The 20,630-nt window shown below is 41.2% G+C and overlaps 1 protein-coding gene and 1 non-coding gene across 3 annotated transcripts in view; both read left to right on the top strand.

Annotated features, from left to right (window-relative positions):
* haus6 (HAUS augmin-like complex, subunit 6) overlaps positions 1-20,630 on the top strand; it is a 36,540-nt gene extending 15,910 nt beyond the window's left edge. For both annotated transcript variants that reach the window (XM_078394915.1, XM_078394916.1), the window contains 9 exons: positions 136-320; positions 1,356-1,485; positions 3,048-3,150; positions 6,517-6,625; positions 8,906-8,963; positions 9,085-9,273; positions 10,354-10,489; positions 16,123-17,331; positions 19,847-20,630. In XM_078394915.1, coding sequence (XP_078251041.1) covers positions 136-320; positions 1,356-1,485; positions 3,048-3,150; positions 6,517-6,625; positions 8,906-8,963; positions 9,085-9,273; positions 10,354-10,489; positions 16,123-17,331; positions 19,847-19,947 — 2,220 coding nt within the window. In that variant the 3' untranslated portion in view covers positions 19,948-20,630. The remainder of the gene's footprint in view (positions 1-135; positions 321-1,355; positions 1,486-3,047; positions 3,151-6,516; positions 6,626-8,905; positions 8,964-9,084; positions 9,274-10,353; positions 10,490-16,122; positions 17,332-19,846) is intronic.
* Positions 7,847-7,978, top strand: LOC144592521 (small Cajal body-specific RNA 8). Its single transcript, XR_013547145.1, has one exon.

Below are 20,630 nucleotides of genomic sequence, written 5' to 3'. Positions count from 1 at the left end.
GTGGGATATGTTGGCCGGTGTGGGCAAGTTGTACCGAAGGGCCTGTTTCCATACTATCACTCTATGACTCCGTCAGTAAATAAAATTTCAGCTCGAATAAACACTATTGCTCTTAACCTGTGATTCTTTTCACAGATTGATGACCTGTACATAGCTGGTAAACTGAATCCTGCAGCGATAATCCAGCTGTGCAATTGGTCTCTCAGACTTCTTGATGATCAGCGCAACCAAGTAGGCTCAGCAGAATTGGAACATAATTTTTCCTTGGAAAATCTTGCAAAACTTTTGAAAAATGAACTAATTGAAATGAAAGAAAAAAGGTAAATGCATGGTTTAACCATTCGCATTTGCGTAAGAGGAGGCAAGTGCTGCCTTGAAATTTGGTTTTGTACAGTATTTGTTCATAAGGAACTAATCAAACATTATCTTTATCCCTTGTCCAATCGTTTTATCAACACTGCTCTCTAAAATTGCTATTGGTCTTGTGACATTCATTGTTTAAAATGAATCCTGCAGTTCTCCTTTACTTCATAGGCGTGTTAGCATTTAATTCTCTGACTGGACAGCCGATTATAGCATATTCTCCCCTTGTCAGCAACAAAATTGACCTGGGCTTTTTCTGACTGGTTTTGTGTGCATATGCCTGGTGGCATTTTGATAGCTATCTATTTACAAGACATTCCTATGAGCTTCTACATTTTCTGTTACTTTGAAACAAATATTTCAGGTGCAGAATCTAATCTATGTCTCTGAAAATTTACTGATCAGCTAACTTGTGATAAATAAAAGTTTATTTTATAGAAATCTTTTAGTCTAAATTATTATACAATATATCATGGTATATTTCACTCAACATAACGCATTCCTGAGTTTTTATTAAGAAAATTATAAAATAAACATGTCTTTGTTACAAAAGAATTGGTGTTGGACACCAGTTGTTGGTGTCAACAAGTAGAACAAATATTCACTTTTTTTTTCCACCTGCAGGTTGATTTGCACAAGAAAATCTGTTAAACATGGGTGTCCCACTTAAGATTGAAATCCTAGTTCTGTTGTTAATAAAACATTACTGTAATTTTTCATCAAAATATTTTTTTAAACCATGACTGTTAATGTGCTTGAGGGGCTTTTGTTAATAAGTAAGTGAAATAAAATCATGAGGTTTGGGGGTATTTTGGAGCTTCATGGTGGCCAGCAAGCATTTTTTCTATTTTTTGTAGCTGTTTATCATTCACAAACTAAGGGAACAAATCACAATTTGTTTGAGATCTGTAAGAAATTCTTGAAGGTCCATCAGTATTCAATAGGATATATTTCTCTGGATTTTCTTTTATTTGGTCAAATTCTTTTCATAGCCAGAAGATAACAGAGGAAGTGTTGCCCTCTATCCAACAATCAATATCTGAAATGGAAAGTGCGTGGGACATGAAATGGGAGCAGTATTCGAATAGAACGGGGTTTTCCCAAATGATAAAAAAATATCCTGTAAGTAGATCCTTTTGCTGATTTATTTTTCCTATACACGTAAAGTCAGTTTTAATTTACTAAAGTTATTCATGAACCCCAATCTGTAGACCTGTGTTTTTGAGTTCGACAGGAGTAGAAAAAACAAATCTAGTGATCTATAGAAAAGTTGCACAAGAGACGTTACCTTCGGTATTCAAAATATTGTAGCATAAAACATATTTGTTAACAGATAGTGGGTACAGGTCCTCCACTGATTTTCCGGCAACTGGTGTTCCGACACCACCTTTAATCCAGACAAAATTACGAGAACAAGCTTGAAATTCCCCAGCGGGCGGGGCTCTGGAACCCTATTCCCATAATCAACTTCCAAGGCCGACTTTGTGGGCCGATTCCTCCTGTCGGCTACTTAGGCGGACTGTTCCGGTACCGTTGGTCTCCTCTTCGAGACCGTGACCTCTGGTTAGGCAAAACGGATAATTCAGAAACGCTTTGGAACCAATGATGCTGGAAAATCGGTAGTAGGCTTGTACTTCGGTTTTGAAGTTTACTATTGTTTCTTGAGAATCCTAGCTATTTTCATTATGTTAAATAATCATATTGAGAATTACATTTGGACATGGTAATCTTAATTTTGCAAGGTTATGAGGAAATTTGAGTCTATTGTTTGCCTTTTCCCAAATAATCTGCATAGACATGTATGATTGAATGGCTTTCCATATTTGAAGATTGTATGCTAACCTGATTTATGTAATTGTGTGAAAGAAACATGCTGATTCTCTGTTTTAGTGGAATATTTTTCTTATCCAACCTAGAGTGTTTGTTGCCTTTTGTCCAAACAAGATTGATTTTGCACAAAAGGAGACAAAGTGCTGGAGTAACCCAGAAGGTCAGGCAGCATGTCTGCAGAACATAAATAAGTGATCTTTTGGGTCTGAAGAGGGGTCTCTAAGGATATTTTGTGTATTAACCAGCATCTGCAGTTTTTTTGTTTTTACTCGAAGATTGATTTTGCATCCTATTTATATGATGTTTGAGTGTTTTGGAAAAAAAGCTTGTGAATAGGACAGAAAATGATTAAAGCTGACTGAAAGAGAACTTGAAACCCAGTATGCTTAACACTGTTGCTGTCATCGCTTTAAGTCTGGTATTTCAAGTAAGATAGCATGATGGGTAAATTACTGATTTAGCAACCGATGATTGGACCATTACTTGGAATAACGTTCAAATCCTACCATTATTGCTGGAAAATTAAAATGATTTAAGTAACTCAAAAATTTAAAGAAAAATATAATAGTCCAATCGTAGCTGTGAAATGTGCTAGTCCCCTTTGAGGAAGGTAATGTGCCATTCCTGCCCTATCTGTAATATGGGACTCGTGGTTGATGCTTAGTAGCCTTTTAAATTTGGTGGCAATTTGGGGATCCTCAATCAATGGTAGAATTGCAAGTAATGTCATGTAAATAAATTCAAAAAATTCATTGTCATCCTATTGGCTTTGAATAGTCCATGTGTGTCTTGATGTACTATTTGAAATATGGGCATCTCATTCCATCAGCATCTTAATCCATGTTCTTTGAAAGGTCCTTGATCTTCTCCCAACCATGCCAACTTTATCTTTTGAGCCTGCTTCCGAAGAGGCTTATAAAAGCAGTATATTTTATTCGCACTCTGCAACATTTTCAGGTGAGTTCAGAAAATGCTTATTACACTGTAATAGCAATTCCTTCTAATTTGATTTTCTTTGCCTAGAATGAATATTCCAATAACATGTAAGATGTATCTTTAAAATGCATAAGAAAATCTATTGCAAAATTGAATTGTTGAGAATGTTAATAATTATCAGGCTATATATCAATTGCTGGTGTTTCACGATGTTTCAAGGATCTTACCTTTTATTTGAAGTGACCATCTGTTATGTAAAGGATGGCCATATTATTGTGATTAGACTGATTTGTAATCACAGTTTCATAGCCATTCAACACAGCAGGTCTTTGCGAGTACTTAGCCACCACAAAGATTGGCCCCACTCCTTGACAAAATCTCCTTTTCTCTCTACACTACCATTCCTGCTGATAGCTAATTCAATTTTTTTAACTGAATTTCCTTTTTGAACACACTGGCGATTGGAACTTTATCACCCCTCTTTCTGGTTTTGCTTAAAACTGAAAATGTTGGTGAATTATAGTAAATATACCCATTGGCCCAAAGGAAATCATCTGTCTGTAGCAAATAAATCCCAGACTTCCGCAGCTTCACCTGAAGTATGGGGTAAGATGAATGACTGATGCATCAGTTCTTCCTCTTAAATGTGGAGTAGAGTGATGGGTATCTAGCGAAGCCAGGTGGTACTGACATTCGGCATTCTTTAATTTGGAGAGAGAGAGCATGGAAACAGGCTCACCGAGTCCATGCCAACAATCGATCACTGTTCGCACTAGTTCTGTTGTCCTTCTTTCTCATCCACCCCCCACAAAGCATTTTTTACAGAGGCCAATTAACGTATAAACCTGCACGTCTTTGGCATGTGGGAGAAAACCGGAGCAAACCCATGTGATCATGGAGAGAATGTGCAAAGTCCACAGAGACAGTACCTGAGTTCAGGATTGAACCTGGTCCCTTGCATTGTGGGGCAGCAACTCTACCAGCTACTGTACTGCTCCACTGCTGGGAAGTATGACTTTGCTGTCCTGGTCCAGCCAGACATGAAAAAGGTCTGAAGTTTCCATTCATTGGATGGTGATTTGCTGTCTGGATATTAAGAAAATGTTTGCAAATTCAGTTTTTTTCTTTTTTCTTTAACTTATTTTTACTTGTTTAAATGTTTCAATCCTTTTTAATATAAATTAAAATGACATGGTACCCTTGGTCATAGCTGAATCAATTACACTCTATCCAACTTGTGTCTGTTTTTTGTCATAACCTCTGCGGAAAATGCTGTTTATTTTAGATTTGTCGGGTGTAGCAAGGTACAATGAAAAGCTTCGTTTTGCATGCTATCCAAATTGATCAAATATACCACACATAATACAATCAAGTCAAACTAGACTACAATAGATAGACCAAAGAGGAAGATAGAATGCAGAATGTAGTTCTCATCATTGTAGCGCATCATAGACAAATGGGAGTGGAGGCCAGTTTGACAGTATCCTATCTTATGGAAGGACCATTTACAAGCCCCAAAACTGAGGGGAAGAAGCAGTTCCTGGGTGGTAGTGTGCACATTCAATCTTCTGTACCTTCAGCTAGACATAAGCAGGGATAAGAAGGATCAACTGGTGTGGAATAAGTCTGAATATTTTTAAAAAAGCCATGAAATGCTGGAGTAACTCAGCTGGTCACACAACATCTCTGGAGAACTCGGATAGGTGATGTTTTGGGTTGGGATCAGAGGAGGGGGTGTTGTAGTAGGGAGGTGAAAGCTGAAAGAGAGTAGGGGCAGTGCAAAGTTTGGTTTTGGGGGGGTAATTGGTAGATGGTTGGACAAAGACCAGAGATGAAAAGACAAAAGTGTGAAATAAAAAAATACAAGTGAAATCCGTGAAGCCAGAGAGAAGAATATATGGGGATGAGGAATATATGGGGAAGAGGGGGAAGGGGAGGAATGAGTGTAAATTCAGGTATGGGGATGAGAAGGGTGGGATGGGTGGGGAGAGAGAAGTCTGATTGTGTTGGCTGCTTTACCAAGGCAGCATGAAGTATAGACGGAACAATGGTGGGAAGTCTGGTCTCTGATGGACAGGGCTGCATCCACAACTCTGCATTTCTTGCTGTCTTGGGCAGAGCTGTTCCCAAACCAATCTGTGATGTGCTTTTCTATGGTGCATCCATAGAAGTTTGTAAGAATTGCTGCAGGCAATCCAAATTTCCTTAGCCTCTTCAGGAAGTACACCATTGATGCTGATTGGGGCATGTACTCCGCCATACTTCCCGAAAACTATAACTTGCTCCTTCAGCAATATCTTGTACTGGCGTCATGTAACAAACTTCTCTATCTCCTTCCTGTACTACATCTCGTCATTGTCCGTGATGCGGCCCACCACAGTAGTGTCATCTGCAAACTTGTAGATTAAATTAGAGCAAAATTTATCCTTGCAGTCGTGAATGTTTAGCGAGTATAGTAGGGAACTATTGGTTCTAAATTCTTCTGTTTTCACTTAAAATATTCATCAACATCCTCTGATTCTTCTGCCACTTAATGTACAATAATGTGATTTACAGCAGCCAATTAACCATTGAGATTATCCTTTGAGATTTAGAAGAAAATTAGACCCCAGTGATGTCATGAGGACAATGCAGAAACTCTGAATTTTGCAACCACAGTCTGGATTACACCAGGATCCCTGTAGCTGTGAGATAGCACCCGTACCAAGTGCTGCAGTATGGGTCAGTTTCAGGGCTCCATCCACATATTCACATGTTAATTGTGTTCAGAATCCTAAATTCATTTGCAATCCCTTAGTCACATTTGAGTCAGATTTGCAGGTTTGTACGTCCTGTAATTGGCATCCTGTAAAAAGTGACTTGCCTTGAATCCTTAATATACCTTTTGTATCATCTACAAAAGGTATATTAAGGATTCGAAGCAAGTCATTTTGTACAGGATGCCAATTGCAGCTTTTATGTAGTTGTTCTTAGGACTTTCTGGTTCCATTGGGACTCGCAGGGTGATGGTGATAATTTAGAAACATAACCCCACTAGACGTGGAATTAGATCGAACATAGCGAAAGCTATGGTTCAAAATTTGACTTTTAAAGAAATTAAATTGTTTTTTTAGTTGTTAATCTGAAGCTTTAATATGCTGCTGCTAGAATTGCTGTTCGTGGTTCCTGTCAGTTAGTTGGAGGGCAGTGTTGCGGGCTTAATCTTGCTTGCTGGCTCGGCAAGAGTTTTTTAAGATGCATGCAAAGGAGTATTGATTTATTGTTCAAAATCTTGCACGTTAAATTAACCTAACTCTTTCTTTGACAACAAGAAAATATTTTTTAAATATTCTTTTGACTTCGATAACCTATTTGCAATGAGCACATATTTTTCTGTATTCTGGGCAGGTCCTAATGAGCAATGCACAAAAGGTTCTGGAAGAGATGACAATGAGATCAGTAGCATTTCAATAACTTCTAGTGATCCAAACACATCAGAACACCAGTGTTCAGAGAGGTATGTTCTGTAGTACACTCGATTGCATTTCAGTTTGACCTCATCTTTGAATCCAGTTAAGTTTGGAAATCTTGCATGTTCTGATTGCCCTGAAATTTTTTAAATTATACTTTTCTAGAACTTCTAGCTTTTTGAGCAATAAAGCAATAAAGCTTTTGAATTTTATCTTAATGGTTAAGCATTTGTTTATGATACTCCGAGTTTGTTTATGATATTCCAAGTTGGAAATTAGATGGGATTGCAGGGCCCGAGTTACAATGAGAGGTTGAGCAGGCTAGGACTTGATTCCTTGGACAACAGGAGATTGAGTGGTGATATTTATGTGTATAAAATCAAGAGGAGAATAGATAGGTAGGGATATCAAAAACTAGAGCCATAGGTTTAAGGTGAGGGGAAAGATTTAATAGGAGTCTGAGGGGCAACAGTGATAGGTATATCAAACAAGCTGCCAAAGCAAGTAGTTGAGTTGGTACAATATCAACATTAAAAGACCGTTGGACAGGTACATAGATAGGAAAGATTTAGAGGGATAACGGGGGCCAAACACGAGCAAAAGGGACAGGCTTAAACAGGCTTGGTTGACATGCACAAGTTGGACTGGAGGACCTGTTTTGGTGCTGTATGATTCTTAATCATGCACCCAATGGAGCATAGAAGACTAGAGGAGCAGTATTGTGCAGAGATGGATTTGAAAAGATAAACCGTGGAACCAGACAGGATGAACATTGCAGATTCGAAGTTTTCCATTAGAATGGTTAGCAAAAGAATGTAAATTATTATTGTCCTGCTAAATAGTCAACTTCAAGCTATCTTAGCAATTGGGTCTAATTGGATTTAAAACGGGAGGGTCCAAAGACGTACAGGTATGTAGGTTAAAAAAATGTAAAAATGTAAAAATTGTCCCTAGTGGGTGTAGGATAGTGTTAATGTACGGGGATCATTGGGCGGCACGGACTTGGAGGGCCGAAAAGGACTGTTTCCGGCTGTATATATATATGATATGATATGATGATCGGGGAGGTGGGAGGAAAAGATCTGGTTTAATATTGTAGTACTTCATTTTCAATTCTTCGACCTTTAAAGTCAAGGAAATACTGCAAATTGCAAAAGCTTGCTGCATCGCATTTATCGTTTTTTTATGGGCATTTTCTGATTGTATACTATGGATAACTAACTTGGAATAGTCTGTTTATTTATAGTCCATTTATTGTTCTTAATCCTTGGGAGGCTGATACATAGCTAGAGCTAAATTTACTCTAGTTGTCACGAACTTCTCCCTAGAATAAAATGAGCCTCTTGATGACCGAGCCGACTTGAGAGAAATCGGAGCGGACAGATACGGGGCGAACAAAAGATGTCACATTTCGTGTGGTGCTCAGTAGTGCTGCAGGTCTGGTGTGGTCCTTATAATTAAACTATGTGACTTGTGTATGCAATGATAAGTGTGACTTTTAAGTTCAAAGCTATTAAAATATTCAATAGCGAATGTTTCAATAAGTGTGGGGGTGGTAGAAGGGTACAAAATTTGAAGTGAGAAAGAAATATCTAAACTGCTATTTTTGATAGAACAATTGGGAGAAAGCAATAGGCCACGGGTAGTGAGGGAGGACATGCAATTGGAAAAGTGACTGGTAGTTAACAACAAAGTTACAAACAAGATGATGGGTCTTGTGTACCAGGAGAAAGAAATGCCAGATGATTTGATCTCTGAATTAATACCTAGTAAATTATAAGTAGTTCGGTATTGAATTACAATAAAGGTGTTCTGTTCAGGATCAATTGAAGGCCAATCATTCGGATTGAATAGAGTTGTGAATATCCAGCTTGGACATGTTTGAAAATTTGACAATGGGTTAAAGCTGTAGAAGATGGATTCCATTGGAGTTGTTTGTTTCTTATTGCTTGAAAAATTGTTTAGCTAATGCAGTAAGATGAAAAATATAGAACTGAAGATAGTTGCAGGATTAAATGATCGGTGCTGTGGAAGAGCTGTCACGTCGCCAGATGTTGGAACGGATTTGCTGAAAAGATGACATCCATCCTCCAAGGGTACTGATCTGTGTTCAGTATTTGCAACGCAAACAATGAAATCTGAGCTGGAATGGAGTGAAGTTAGTCAGATATGGGTATGAAAAATTGGTATCATTCATGTAAATGTAAACTTGACCAATGCACCATAACCATGAACATTGAGTATCTGTTCACATTTTATTAACTCCTTGCCTTGAATTTGGGAGTGAATAAATAGAATAAGATTAATTCTGCCTTTTGATTTTGCAGTTTCATCCCTTCCATCAGGAATTCAAATGGACAATTAAGTTCTTCATGTCTTGGAGATGTAAGATTTTTTAAAATATTCACAAGGAACATTTCACATGCATCCATGCTTTATTTTGCTGACCATACATTTTGCCATCATTATTACTTCTATTTACTTGATATAAAAATGTGTTTTTTAGGAATCAATTGAAGTACCGCTGGTAACTAAGCAGCCTCATGAAAGTAGATTGCAGACTCCATGCGTGGATGAAATGGAAACTTGGCAAATGCACAAAGAACAAAGTCCATTACTTCTAAGTAAACCTAAAGAGGGTTATTCTAAAGGAAATGAACCACATCAAAAGACATTTGACCAGTTGGCAGAAGAAGTAAGAATCAGTTCCTTTTATCACATCCTTGCAGCAGAGGATTTTTTTTATTTGACTAGTTTTGGTGTTGCTGGTTCTTTAAAGAACGAAACAGTTAACAGCATTCTCCTGTTCTCATCCAATTGATGTACATTTTTGTCCGTTTTCAAGAAGATTCATCCTTTAGGAAGTTGCTATTGAAACAGATTAATTTAGCCTCAATTACAAGTCATAACCAGCGCATGGAAACATTTTGCTCATTCTCTCCTTTCGGCACTATTGGTGCCTTCTGTTTGCCAATCATTCTGTCAATTGAAACAATTTCTACTTAACTGATTTAAACTGAAAAAAATACGATATTTAAATTAACTTGCTATTAGAGCAGTCACTTTTTTCTATCCACAAAGTTCTTTGTTCCTGGAGTAATTTTGACAAAATTCCTTTCATTTTCTATGCATTGATTCTATTGAATCAATTGGTTATTGAATTGGACACTTCTTTAACTGCAGGCTGACCAATAAATGTATACATGTATCCATAACTTCCTTGCTTCTCCATTTTGTGTCGCATTTCATAAAACTATGGACACTGCAGGGTTTTCACTGTAATTGGATTATTTGATCAATTTGTCCTGTCACCTTAAAGTAGTGTGAGCTCCCAGCTTTCTCTTCCATTTTTTCCCCCACATTCTTTCCAAAATGTGTTACTTTACCTTCTGCCATTTCTGGAGTATAACTGCTCTAAAATAATTGATCTCAGCCTTGATTTGTATCGGCATTCTGTAAAGAGATTCAGTTTGAATAGTTCATCCTTTTTTACATGTAAATGTAAACTAAAATAAGTACTCATTTTCAGACCTCATCTACATTCCATAACTTCACACACAGAATGCTTCTTTGGTCCCGAATAGAACATTTTTCCCCAGCACAGGTGACCATCCTGCCTTTCAAATACTTAGAATGTTTGAAAGGTGTTCATAGTTATGCTCACCAGCACTATTTCATATCCTCTGTTTGCCCTTCAACTTGTTTGAAGTGACAAGTGGTGTCATCCTAATAGTCAACATGAAATGTATACTTAATACATTTTGTCCTTCTGCAGGTAGCAGATAACATAACAAAAGATTCAGTTGGAGAATTCCAAAACCAAGATCTGGTCGAAGAAGGCGATCATTTCTCGTGGGCCAACAATCCCTTTATTGTTCAGAGTGAACTACGAAGAACACCTGAAAACTTGAGTACGTTTTCTGCATAATTCTTTAATTAATGATAAGAAGTCTGAAGAAGGGTCCCGACTCAATGTAACCTGTTTTTCTCCAGAGATACTGCCTGACCCACTGAATTACTACTGCATTTTGGGTCTATAAACTAGCATCTACAGCTCCTTTATGTTACATCTTTAATTAATAATTTGATTTCAAAATGTACCAATGTGCAAGGGTGGCACAGTGGCTCAGCTATAGAGTTGCTGCCTTACAGCGCTAGAGACTCAGGTTCGATCCTGATGATGGACGCTGTCTGTATGGAGATTGTACATTCTCCCCATGACCTGCATGGGTTTTCTCCAGGAGCTCCAGTTTCCTCTCACACTCCAAAGACATACAGGTTTGTAGGTTAATTAGCTTGAAAAAAATTGTGAATTGTTCCTAGTTTGTGTAGGATAAGGTTAGTGTGCGGGGATCGCAGGTCGGCGCAGAATCGGTGGGGCAAAGGTCCTGTTTTCAAAACTAAATTAAAAAAATAATTTGTATTAACTGCAGATGTTGGTTTAAAATGAAGGTAGACACAAAAGGCTGGAGTAACTCAGCGAGTCAGGCAGCATCTCTAGGAAAAAGAATAGATCATGTTTCGGGTTGAGACCCTTCTTCAGACTGAGTTGGGGAAAGGGAAATTAGAGATATAGACGGTGGTATAGTGAGATGTAGAACACATTAAAGATGTGCAAAAAGTAATGATCAAGGAAAGGTGGAGCCCACAATGGTCCAACATTGGCTGTGGGCTAGGTGATAACGAGCTACACAGATAATGAAACGCAACATAGCGACAATTAAACTAATATGACGACTAGGGTGGGGGAGGGACGGGGAGAGAGGGGATGCAAGGGTTACTTGAAGTGAGAGAAATCATTACCATGCCACTGGGTTGTATGTTGCCCTAGCGAAATGTGCTGTTGCTCCAATTTGCGCGCTTGACAACACTGACAATGGAGGCCACGCAGGACAGAAAGTTCAGTGGCAATTTTTAAGGGGAGTTGGTGTTTGGCAACCAAAAAAAATTGCAGATGCAAATTATAAGTTTTCCTGTGTCAGAAGACTTGCAAGTAAATGATTGCAGTGTAGCGGCCCCTGGTGGTGAACCACGCGCAGTACATAACCTTCGGCTCGGGAGAGGTCACGAGGTGCCCCGGGGGAGTATGGGAAGCTGGCGCGTGGCAGAGAGGGGAGAGAGGAGTGGTGACCAGCCGACGTCCAAAATAGAGATTTTATAGAATCAAAATGCACGCCGCCAGCGACCAACCTGCTGCCACTACCTACATGGCCCAACTTGAAGCAGTCGCCCTGAAACTGCAGACTTTCTGTCCCGCCTAGCCGCGGGTATGGTTTCAAAAGGCCGAGGTGCAGTTTTATCTTTGTAGGGTCACGACTGACGAGACCCGCTACTATTACGTGGTTGGCGCGCTTGACCAAGAGACGGCCGGTCGGGTACTTCCTTAACTGCAGAATCCACCGGCAGCCGGGAAATATGGGGGCCTCAAAGAGCTGTTGCTCTGTACTTTCGGCCTCGGTCATCTGGAATTTTCAACATGGGCGGGCTTGGCGACCGGAAGCCCTAATGAGCAAGAGCATCCAACCTTACATGTTATTTGAATACACCTTTTTACGGATGATATTTGCTAGCTCCTCTCAGGGGTGAGTTTCCAAGACCTATGCCGATGAGCTGTGGCAGGCCAGGCGGCAGGAAGTGGGTGTGCTGGATCGGGTGTCCACAGTGCTCTGGAAGGTCCAGCGGCCTAGATCCACGCCCGCCAGGGGCTCCGCGTTGCCCTGTAAGCCTGCTGGAGAAGCGAGTAAAGGAGCATGATGTTTCTATCATCAGCGCTGGGGCTTGGCTACCTGCCTTGTACGTTTCCTGGAATCGCTGGGGCCGGCCGCCAGCGATCACCGTGGCGGTCGCCAAGAATCACCGTCTATACGCCTGGGACCAGGCGTTTGGGCCAAAGATTTCTAGTCGATACAGGGGCCTAAGTCGGCGTTGTGCCCCTGTCCGGGGTGGCTATGCTTGCTGGTTATGGCAGTCCCATAAGGACGTATGGCGTCCGCACCATACCCCTGATCTTTGGCACTTGCCACTTTTCCTGGCCATTTACCGTGGCGGACTGTTGGGCGCGCAATTCTTCCGGGTGGATGTGAGGGGCAACGCCTTGTCCATGCTTCTACGCTTGAAGCAATCCCCTACTTCCGCTGTGCCATTCCGCAACCCCGGTGGTGGATAACATCTACGCCCAGATTTTGGCCGACTTCCCAGCAATCCTGACCCCCCTCAATTAAACTCAACCAACCCAAAGCATGGGGTTCAACACCATATTCTCACTTCGGGACCACCGCTTCAGTCCACAGACTGGCTCCTGACAAACTCCAGATTGCAAAAGCGGAGTTTCAGAAGATGGAAGTCATGGGAATTGTTCGAAGCTCAAACAGCCCATGGGCTTCCCATTGCACATGATGCCCAAGGTCTCCAGCGGCTGGAGGCCGCTCGATTTCATCTTCATTTATATGGATGACATCCTGGTGGTGAGTCGTTTGCGGCAGGAGCATTGTGCCAGCAGCTCAACGAATTCAGGCTTGTGATCAACCTGGATAAGTGCCGGTTCGGCCTCCGAGCCGACGATTTCTTGTGCCACCATTTGATGCAGCATGGTGCAGTGTCCTTAACAGACAGGGTGGAGGTCATTTGCTAGTTTCCATGGCTATCCACAGTGCAGGGCCTGCAGGAGTTTGTGGGCATGGTCCAATTTTACCATCGATTTGTGCCAGCGGCGGCAAGGATACTGCGGCCCCTATTCCAGCTGTTGTTGGGTAAGAGGCAGGACGTGCAGTGGACCGACATCGCCATGGCAGCTTTCGAAGAGGCGAAAGAAGCATTCATCGGGTGACGATGCTAGTGCATCCGCGGGTTGATGCCCCCACAGCACTAATCATGGATGCCTCGGACTCATTTGACCAGGAGCTGCTCGCCTTACACCTGGCGGTTAGGCATTTTTGGTATTTCCTGGAGGACCGAGACCATCACCTTTGCCGAACCGTAAACACTTCGCTCAGCAGCAGCGCCAACTCACTGCAGTCTTAGAGTTTACCATGGACATCCGCCACATTGCCGGGAAAAGTACCCTGGTCGCGGACACTTCGTCCTGCCCGGCTGTGGTAGCTGTTTTCTACGTGGCCCCGGGAATTGATTATTCCGCATTGGCGACGGCGCAGCTGGTGGACAAGGAGATGAAGGCATACCGAACTGCCATCACAGGTCTGCTGCTCGACAACGTTTCTTTGGGTCCCAAGGGTATCACCGTCCTGTGTGACACCTACATGGGGCAGCCAGGCCCTGTTCCGGCGGCCTGGCATTGACGCGTTTTCGACGCCATTCATGGTTTGGCCCACCCATCTATCCGGGCGACGATGGCGTTGGTTGCTGCAAAATTCATGTGGCTTGGGTCGCGGAAGCAAGTCAGTCATTGGGCCCGGATGTGCATTGCATGTCAAACATCAAAGGTTCAGCGGCAAGTCTGGGCACCAGTTCAAGACTGCAGTGCCTCGCCGTCGTTTCGACCATGTCCACGTCGCTACCTCCATCCCGTGGTATCTCGCATCTGCTTGCAGTGGTGGATTGTTTCACGTGGTGGCCGGAGGCCATCCCGCTCATCGACACCTCAGCCCTGTCGTGCACGTACCCTGGTGGCCTATTGGATTGCCTGTTTCGGAGTACCACTGGCCATTTTGTCAAAGCTGTGGTCCGCAATGGCTCGCATCACTGCTCCCGGCTGGATGGACGAGTTGCTGTAGGTCCTGTTGGGGATTCGCACTGCCCCAAAGGAGGACTTGCAATCTTCATCGGCAGAATTGGTTTACGGCTTTATGCTTACCGTGCCCGGGAAATTTATTTCAACAGTGGGCGCCCCCCCAGGAGTCACAGTCATCCATGTTGGTCCTTCTGCGGGAGACGCTCGGCGCCCTGTCTCCTGTCCCAACGTCTCTGCATGGTGTCACTCCATCATATGTGCCTCCAGCTCTCACCGACAGCTCGTATGTTTTACTTCGCTGCAATGTACACAGGTCGCCCTTGCAGCGCCCTTTTCGGGTGCTGCGACATGGGCCCACGACTTTTGTATTGGACATGGGGGGTTGGCAAGACACTGTCGGTGGCTCACTTGAAAACGACCCATTTGGACTTGAGCGGGCCAGTACAGGAGGCCCAGCCTCGCCGTCGGGGTCATCCGCCGTCTCGGGTCCAACCTAATTCGTCCTTGCAGGGCTTTTGCGCGGTGACACACGTACAAGGTCCGGCCATCTCATTCAGCTGCCCGTCTGTTTTTGCGCCTCTAGCTCTGGGGGGGGGGGGGGGGGGAGTCATGTTGCGGCCCCTGGTGGTGAACCATGCGCAGTACATAACCTTCGGCTCGAGAGGTCACGAGGTGCCCTGGCGCGCAGCAGAGAGGAGTGGTGTAGGGAATTAAAGTGGTGTTGGACGAACTTCATGTGCTGCCTCATTCTTCGACAGACAGCTGCATGTTCGCTACAGCAGGTGATTATTAAAATTAAGATCAAAATATCTTTATTTCAAAGTTAAACAAATTTGCTCACAATGCCTGGAATTTTCATTAAGGCAACATTTCCCTATTGTTGAAGTGAAACAACAAATCCAAGTTAGAGGAATAATAGTAGACCATGGAGCTATTTTAATCTGCTCTGCTAAATTGTGGTAATTTATTTCACCTCTGCCCTTCAATAATGGGAGAATTACTTAGAAATGCCCTCTGGAAACATTCTAGACATGGCTATATTTTTATTCTTTGTCCACTTCTTCCAATCTGCGTATCAAATGTGCCTTCAGCAGTGTCAAGAGAGCTTTTCTTTCATATTATTATTCCTAATTCCTAAATGCTGTATTGTTCAAGCAGCAGGCTTGTTGAAGTACAGCAGTATTTGGGATGTCATATTTTCAGTTACTTTAAAGTGTAATGAGTAAGAGTTAAAGATTGCAGATTCAAAATGTTGCTGCTGTAGGGGAAACTAGCTTGATTTGGGCCAGGTTTCACCAGCTGACACAATTTGGCAAATAGCTGCCTTCAATGCTGGATTTTTATTCTTTAGCTACAGAATTGCAGATGGTGGTTAATACACAAAAGGACACAAAGTGTTGGAGTAACTCTGCAGATCAGGCAGTGTCTCTGGAGAACATGGATAGGTGACATTTTGGGTTGAAACGCTTTAGACCGGTTGTGGGGGAGGTGGGGTTCGAGCTGGAAAAGGGGAGATGCAAGACCAAACTTGACAGATAATGGGTTGACACGGGCAAGGAATTTATTTGGCAGCCAAACGATTGGAACAAAGGCAAGCGCTAAGAACAGTAGGTTTGAGACAGGTTTGAAGAGTTGTGGATTGTGAATCCAGGGAGAGAGGAAAGTAGTGTGAGGGGGTGTGAAGTGGGGTAATAGGTGGAAGTTCAGGTGGGGGTGGGGGAGGTGGTTAGTGCTGGAGAGGCACTAACCTCGTTACTTTGGGAGAATATGGGTTGTTAATTTGAAATCCACAATATTTCTCAATTGAAATTTTCTTTTACCTGTTTCATCTCAAATAAAATTCTTCTGATCTTGCAGTTACAGATATTAGAAACACCTGGAGATGTGCAGTTCAGGAATCTGAGCTTGAGCAAATGAAACAGCAGGAACCTGCATCAACACAGTCAAACTATGCAACTGACCAATTTCTGTTGAAACCTGAGAAATCACCACATGCAGCGTATATGAAGGTGCCTGGATCTTTTTGTGAGAAGGCTCCTCCAGATACTTCTGTGCTTCAGTGTGCTGAAATCGATCAAGTGGAAACCTGGAGTAAGACACTGTTTAGTCCTGATATTAAGTCAGCTAGTTCGAATTGTCTTTCCATCAGAAATGAAAAGTGGAATAACTGTAGGGAACCAGAAATGCATTGTTCAGATGTTGGATCTGAAGATGAGGGTTGTTACTTCAATGGTAAAGCTAGAAGTAATGAGGCAGATGGTGTGTTGAGTAGTAAAATTCTCTCCCCGCCTTCTGGTTCCCAAGAAAACTGTTCTAGTGAAGATGATGGTAAAAAAAATTCTGTAAGCCTCATCAACAATGTAATGGATGATGAACTTAATCACTCTCTACAATTTTTGCCTCTTGAAAAATTAAATCCAACATCTCCAATTAAAAAGGAAAAATTGTCCAAAAGTTTCATTTTGGACATGTGCAAAAACAATTATACTTTGGAGAACTCCAGGCTCTATACATCCTTTGATGGTGAATGTAACTCGGATAGTACGTTACCATGGAATCAGTCACAAAATGTGTTTACTACTCCAGATGATTCATTGAAGCCCCCAAGGTATGGAATTTTGCATGAGACCATTCCTGATGTCCTCGGCAATGACAGTTTGAATAGCACCAGAAGTCCCATTGTTGGCCAGCTTGATGAACCTCTTTTGAACATAATAGACTGGAAGAATAGACTGGAGGAATTGCGAAAGAGGAGTATGGCTGTTTTCACATGTGGTGTAAGTGAAAAGAAAATATTAGCTGAAAATATGGGACATTCTCATTTCCAGAAATATACTGACAGTAAAGATCAAAGCAAGTTGGAACTTACTTTCACAATAGACCACATGGATGATGAAGTTGTCAATACTGACAAACTGTTTACCCAAGAATCAACATCGCTGAAAGCTCTTTCCTCTTTGGAAACTCAACCTGGTTTAAATTCTATTTCTTTGAGCAGTTCTTCAGTGAATGTTCTGGAACTTCAAGATGATTTTTTTGGCATTTCTCTATTGAGTTCTACTAAAAGTAAGTATGTGTAATATATGATTTTAATGGCAACAAATAAAGGGTTCTGATTTCACTTGCAGTAGTTAAGTAGAATAATATTTATCCATGATAATAGTTAAATGCCACTTTTAAAAGGATTGACCATTTGTTATGCTGTAGTTTTAAAAACACTAACTAGCAATAGCATGAGTACTATAAGTATTTTTAAAAAAATTGCAAGGCTGAACTTTCAACTCTTTGAAAAACTGGAATTATTAGTCAGCACGAGCATCCCAGGCATTATCCTAGTGAATTACTTTTGCATCCTTTCTAGTCCTCCAGTGTGTCAACCAAATTCAATGTGCTGTGTGTTGCCACTGCAAGATTTGTGTGTAAGAAACGAAACCTCATTTCCTGTTGTATTTTAGTTTATCTCTTGTCCCTCTGGAGTGGTTTACATTCCTCTTCAGGGTTCAGTATGCTTGTTTTTATTTTATACATCGGTACCAATCTCAAAGCTTGAGTAATCATTTCCCCATTATGGCCTTTAACAGACAAATTTCATATTTTCTCTCGATAGCTTGCCTTAATTCCATTAGATCAGTTGCTTACAATACTTTTTTAAATTAAATGCATTTGAACATTGTCAATGTTGAGATTTGGTCATGTTGAATGAATTTCGGTTTAGCATTTATATTTTAGCTGGCCTTAAAATTGTAGCTTGGTAAGTTCAGACAGAAACAGACTATAAAAATACGTATCAGATCTATTCATTTTATGTAGGTGAATTAATTTTAAAAAACAGATGTATAAAACTAGAATTTGATTTGAACAGCAGGACAGGTAATGCACTATTTTTGCAATATAGGGTAGTTGCAAGAGTTCCAAAATACCCCAGAACCCACCTGAGTTAAGCGAGATTCCGAATTACAGACATTGATGTATTGGGAAAGGAGAAATTTACTGAGCAGTTTGTTCCAGGAGAGAGTCGAAACCCGTGGTCAATGGAGTACCCAAGACTTAGCAATGGTTAGGGGGACACACCTTTGAGTGTGACTTGGGTACTTGTGTTGTAGTGCTACAGAAACATTAGATTTTGATTGTATTCAATGAGGTGTCCGGAAAAATCCCAGATTACAGCATGGTAAGAGGCCATTGGACACATTGAATTCTGACTGGTTCCATGCAAGCCTTCCACTTTTCCATTGAGCCATTTTCCCCTCTATGGAGCATTTACCCAGTTCCCTATTAAACTACAGTTAAATCTGATTGTACTACTACATCTGGCAGTGCATTCCAGATCCTTACGATCTGCTCTGTTTAAAAAGAGATTTTACTTCTGTTGCCAATTCCCTTTGCCTATTTTACGTGATTTTCGACCCATCTGTCAGTAAGTCTACTGTCTAGATGTTTTATTAGTTTAACTACTTCAATCAGATTGATTCTGAGGCGCAAAGTGATGTATATTCACAAAAAAGATGATTGGTGGATTTCAATTTGGTGGAATTAGGGGTAATGTGCCAGTGAGAAAAAAAACGAAAAGCAGAATATGATTTAAATGGTGTAAAACGATATTAAATGTTCAGAGATATCTAGATGTTCTAATACCAAAAAAATGGGTCTTGGGTACAATAAGCAATGAAAGCATAAAATAGAAAATGCTTAGCAGGTCAGGGAGTATATATGATTGTCATAGTTATTGTGTTTCCTCCAGAAAACCCATTCTATTGCAGAGTGGAGTGCATCCCTTCAGCGTTGATCTGTGTCACAGCACAGCTGAGGCTCTACGGTGCTGGTCAGGCCTCATTTGTAGTACTGAGCAAATTTGGGCCCTACATCTGATGGATATGCTGGCTCTGGAGAGGGTTCAGAGGAGGTTTACAAGAATGATTCCAGGAATCGGTGGGTCAGCATATGATGAGCGCTTGTCAGCACTGGGCCTCTACTTGCTTGAGTTTAGAAGGTTGAGGAGGGACCTCATTGAAACTTACAGAATAATGAAAGGCATAGATAGAGTGGATGTGGAAAGGATGTTTCCACTGGTGATAGTCTAGCCTCAGAATTAAAGGAGGCTCTTTTAGAAAAGAGATGAGTAACTTTAGTCGGAAGACATGTTAATTTTTGGAACTCATTGCCACAGACGGCTGTGGAGGCCAAGTTAGTGGGTATTTTAAAGGCAGAGATAGACAAATTCTTGATTAGAACGGGTGTCGGGTTATGAGGAGAAGGCAGGGAAATTGGATTAGGAGGCAGAGATCAGAAATGATTGAATGGCTGAGTAGACTCGATGGGCTGAATGGCCTCATTCTATAATTTGCGAGCTATATCCATAAGAAAATTTAAATATTGTACTGCAGATTCTTCATTGATGAATCGCTTGAATATGATGATACGGGTTCAGAGAGGATTACTGACACATTACAAACTGCAACACTTCTCACTTTGGACTAACAACCAGTAATTGGTCCTGAACCCTAATGCTGTGTTTTAATCAAAGCTGCTGAATAGCAGAATATTTGTTTATGTGTTTTTTAATTTTTGGTCTAATTTTCAGGTGAAGTGCCTCAAATGGCATATCTTGCCAAATCTGAAGCATCCTCTCTCAGCATTGATACCTGCATGGATAATGGAGAGGGACAACTAATAACTTTTTAATAGGGTCTAACTATGGTAGTGGAATCAAATCCAGCCCAGACAGAGTGAAAGTCTGCAAACTTTGACACATTGATGCCTGCTTTTTGACAACCTCAACTCTTTTTCATTGGAATAAGACATTTCTAGTGGAAGATTAATTCCACTGTACATTTCACCATGTTCTACCTAACCCACTACTTTTCTTATTTGTGTCAATGAAGTAAAAAATTCAATTTACTATGATGCAAGCAAGGTATTGTATAGATTTTTTTTGTATAGATTTATTGTATAGAAGTAAATTATATAACAGTTGTATTTTTTTAAAAGAGCTGTAAAAGTCAACGTTCCAGATAAAATTCCACTAATCACTCCTGCAAAAGCTGTTAGATGTTTAGGATAAATTCAACCTTTGAAATTCTACAGGAATGTCTGGCAGATTTGGGATGTCCAGTAACCCTAGGTTTATGACAGTTTTTGATTAGACTCTGGAAGTGTAGTAATTGTTGTATCCGATTCTTAATTTAACCAAGGACATGTGACTGCAAATGCTGGGGCAAAAATGACGGTGGATCGAGCAATATCTGAAGGATGAGGGTGGTCAAGGTTTCAGGCTGAAAGCCTACATAGCACTGAGGGGAGAGAGCTGATAAAAGGAGAGGGGTGGGTTGAGACCAGTTGGTAGGTGACATAGGGACTGAAGAAAG

The sequence above is a fragment of the Rhinoraja longicauda genome, chromosome 3, assembly GCF_053455715.1.
Source record: "Rhinoraja longicauda isolate Sanriku21f chromosome 3, sRhiLon1.1, whole genome shotgun sequence".
NCBI lineage: Eukaryota > Metazoa > Chordata > Chondrichthyes > Rajiformes > Arhynchobatidae > Rhinoraja > Rhinoraja longicauda.
Note: the sequence above shows the minus strand (reverse complement) of the source record. Positions and strands in the feature narration are given on the sequence as shown.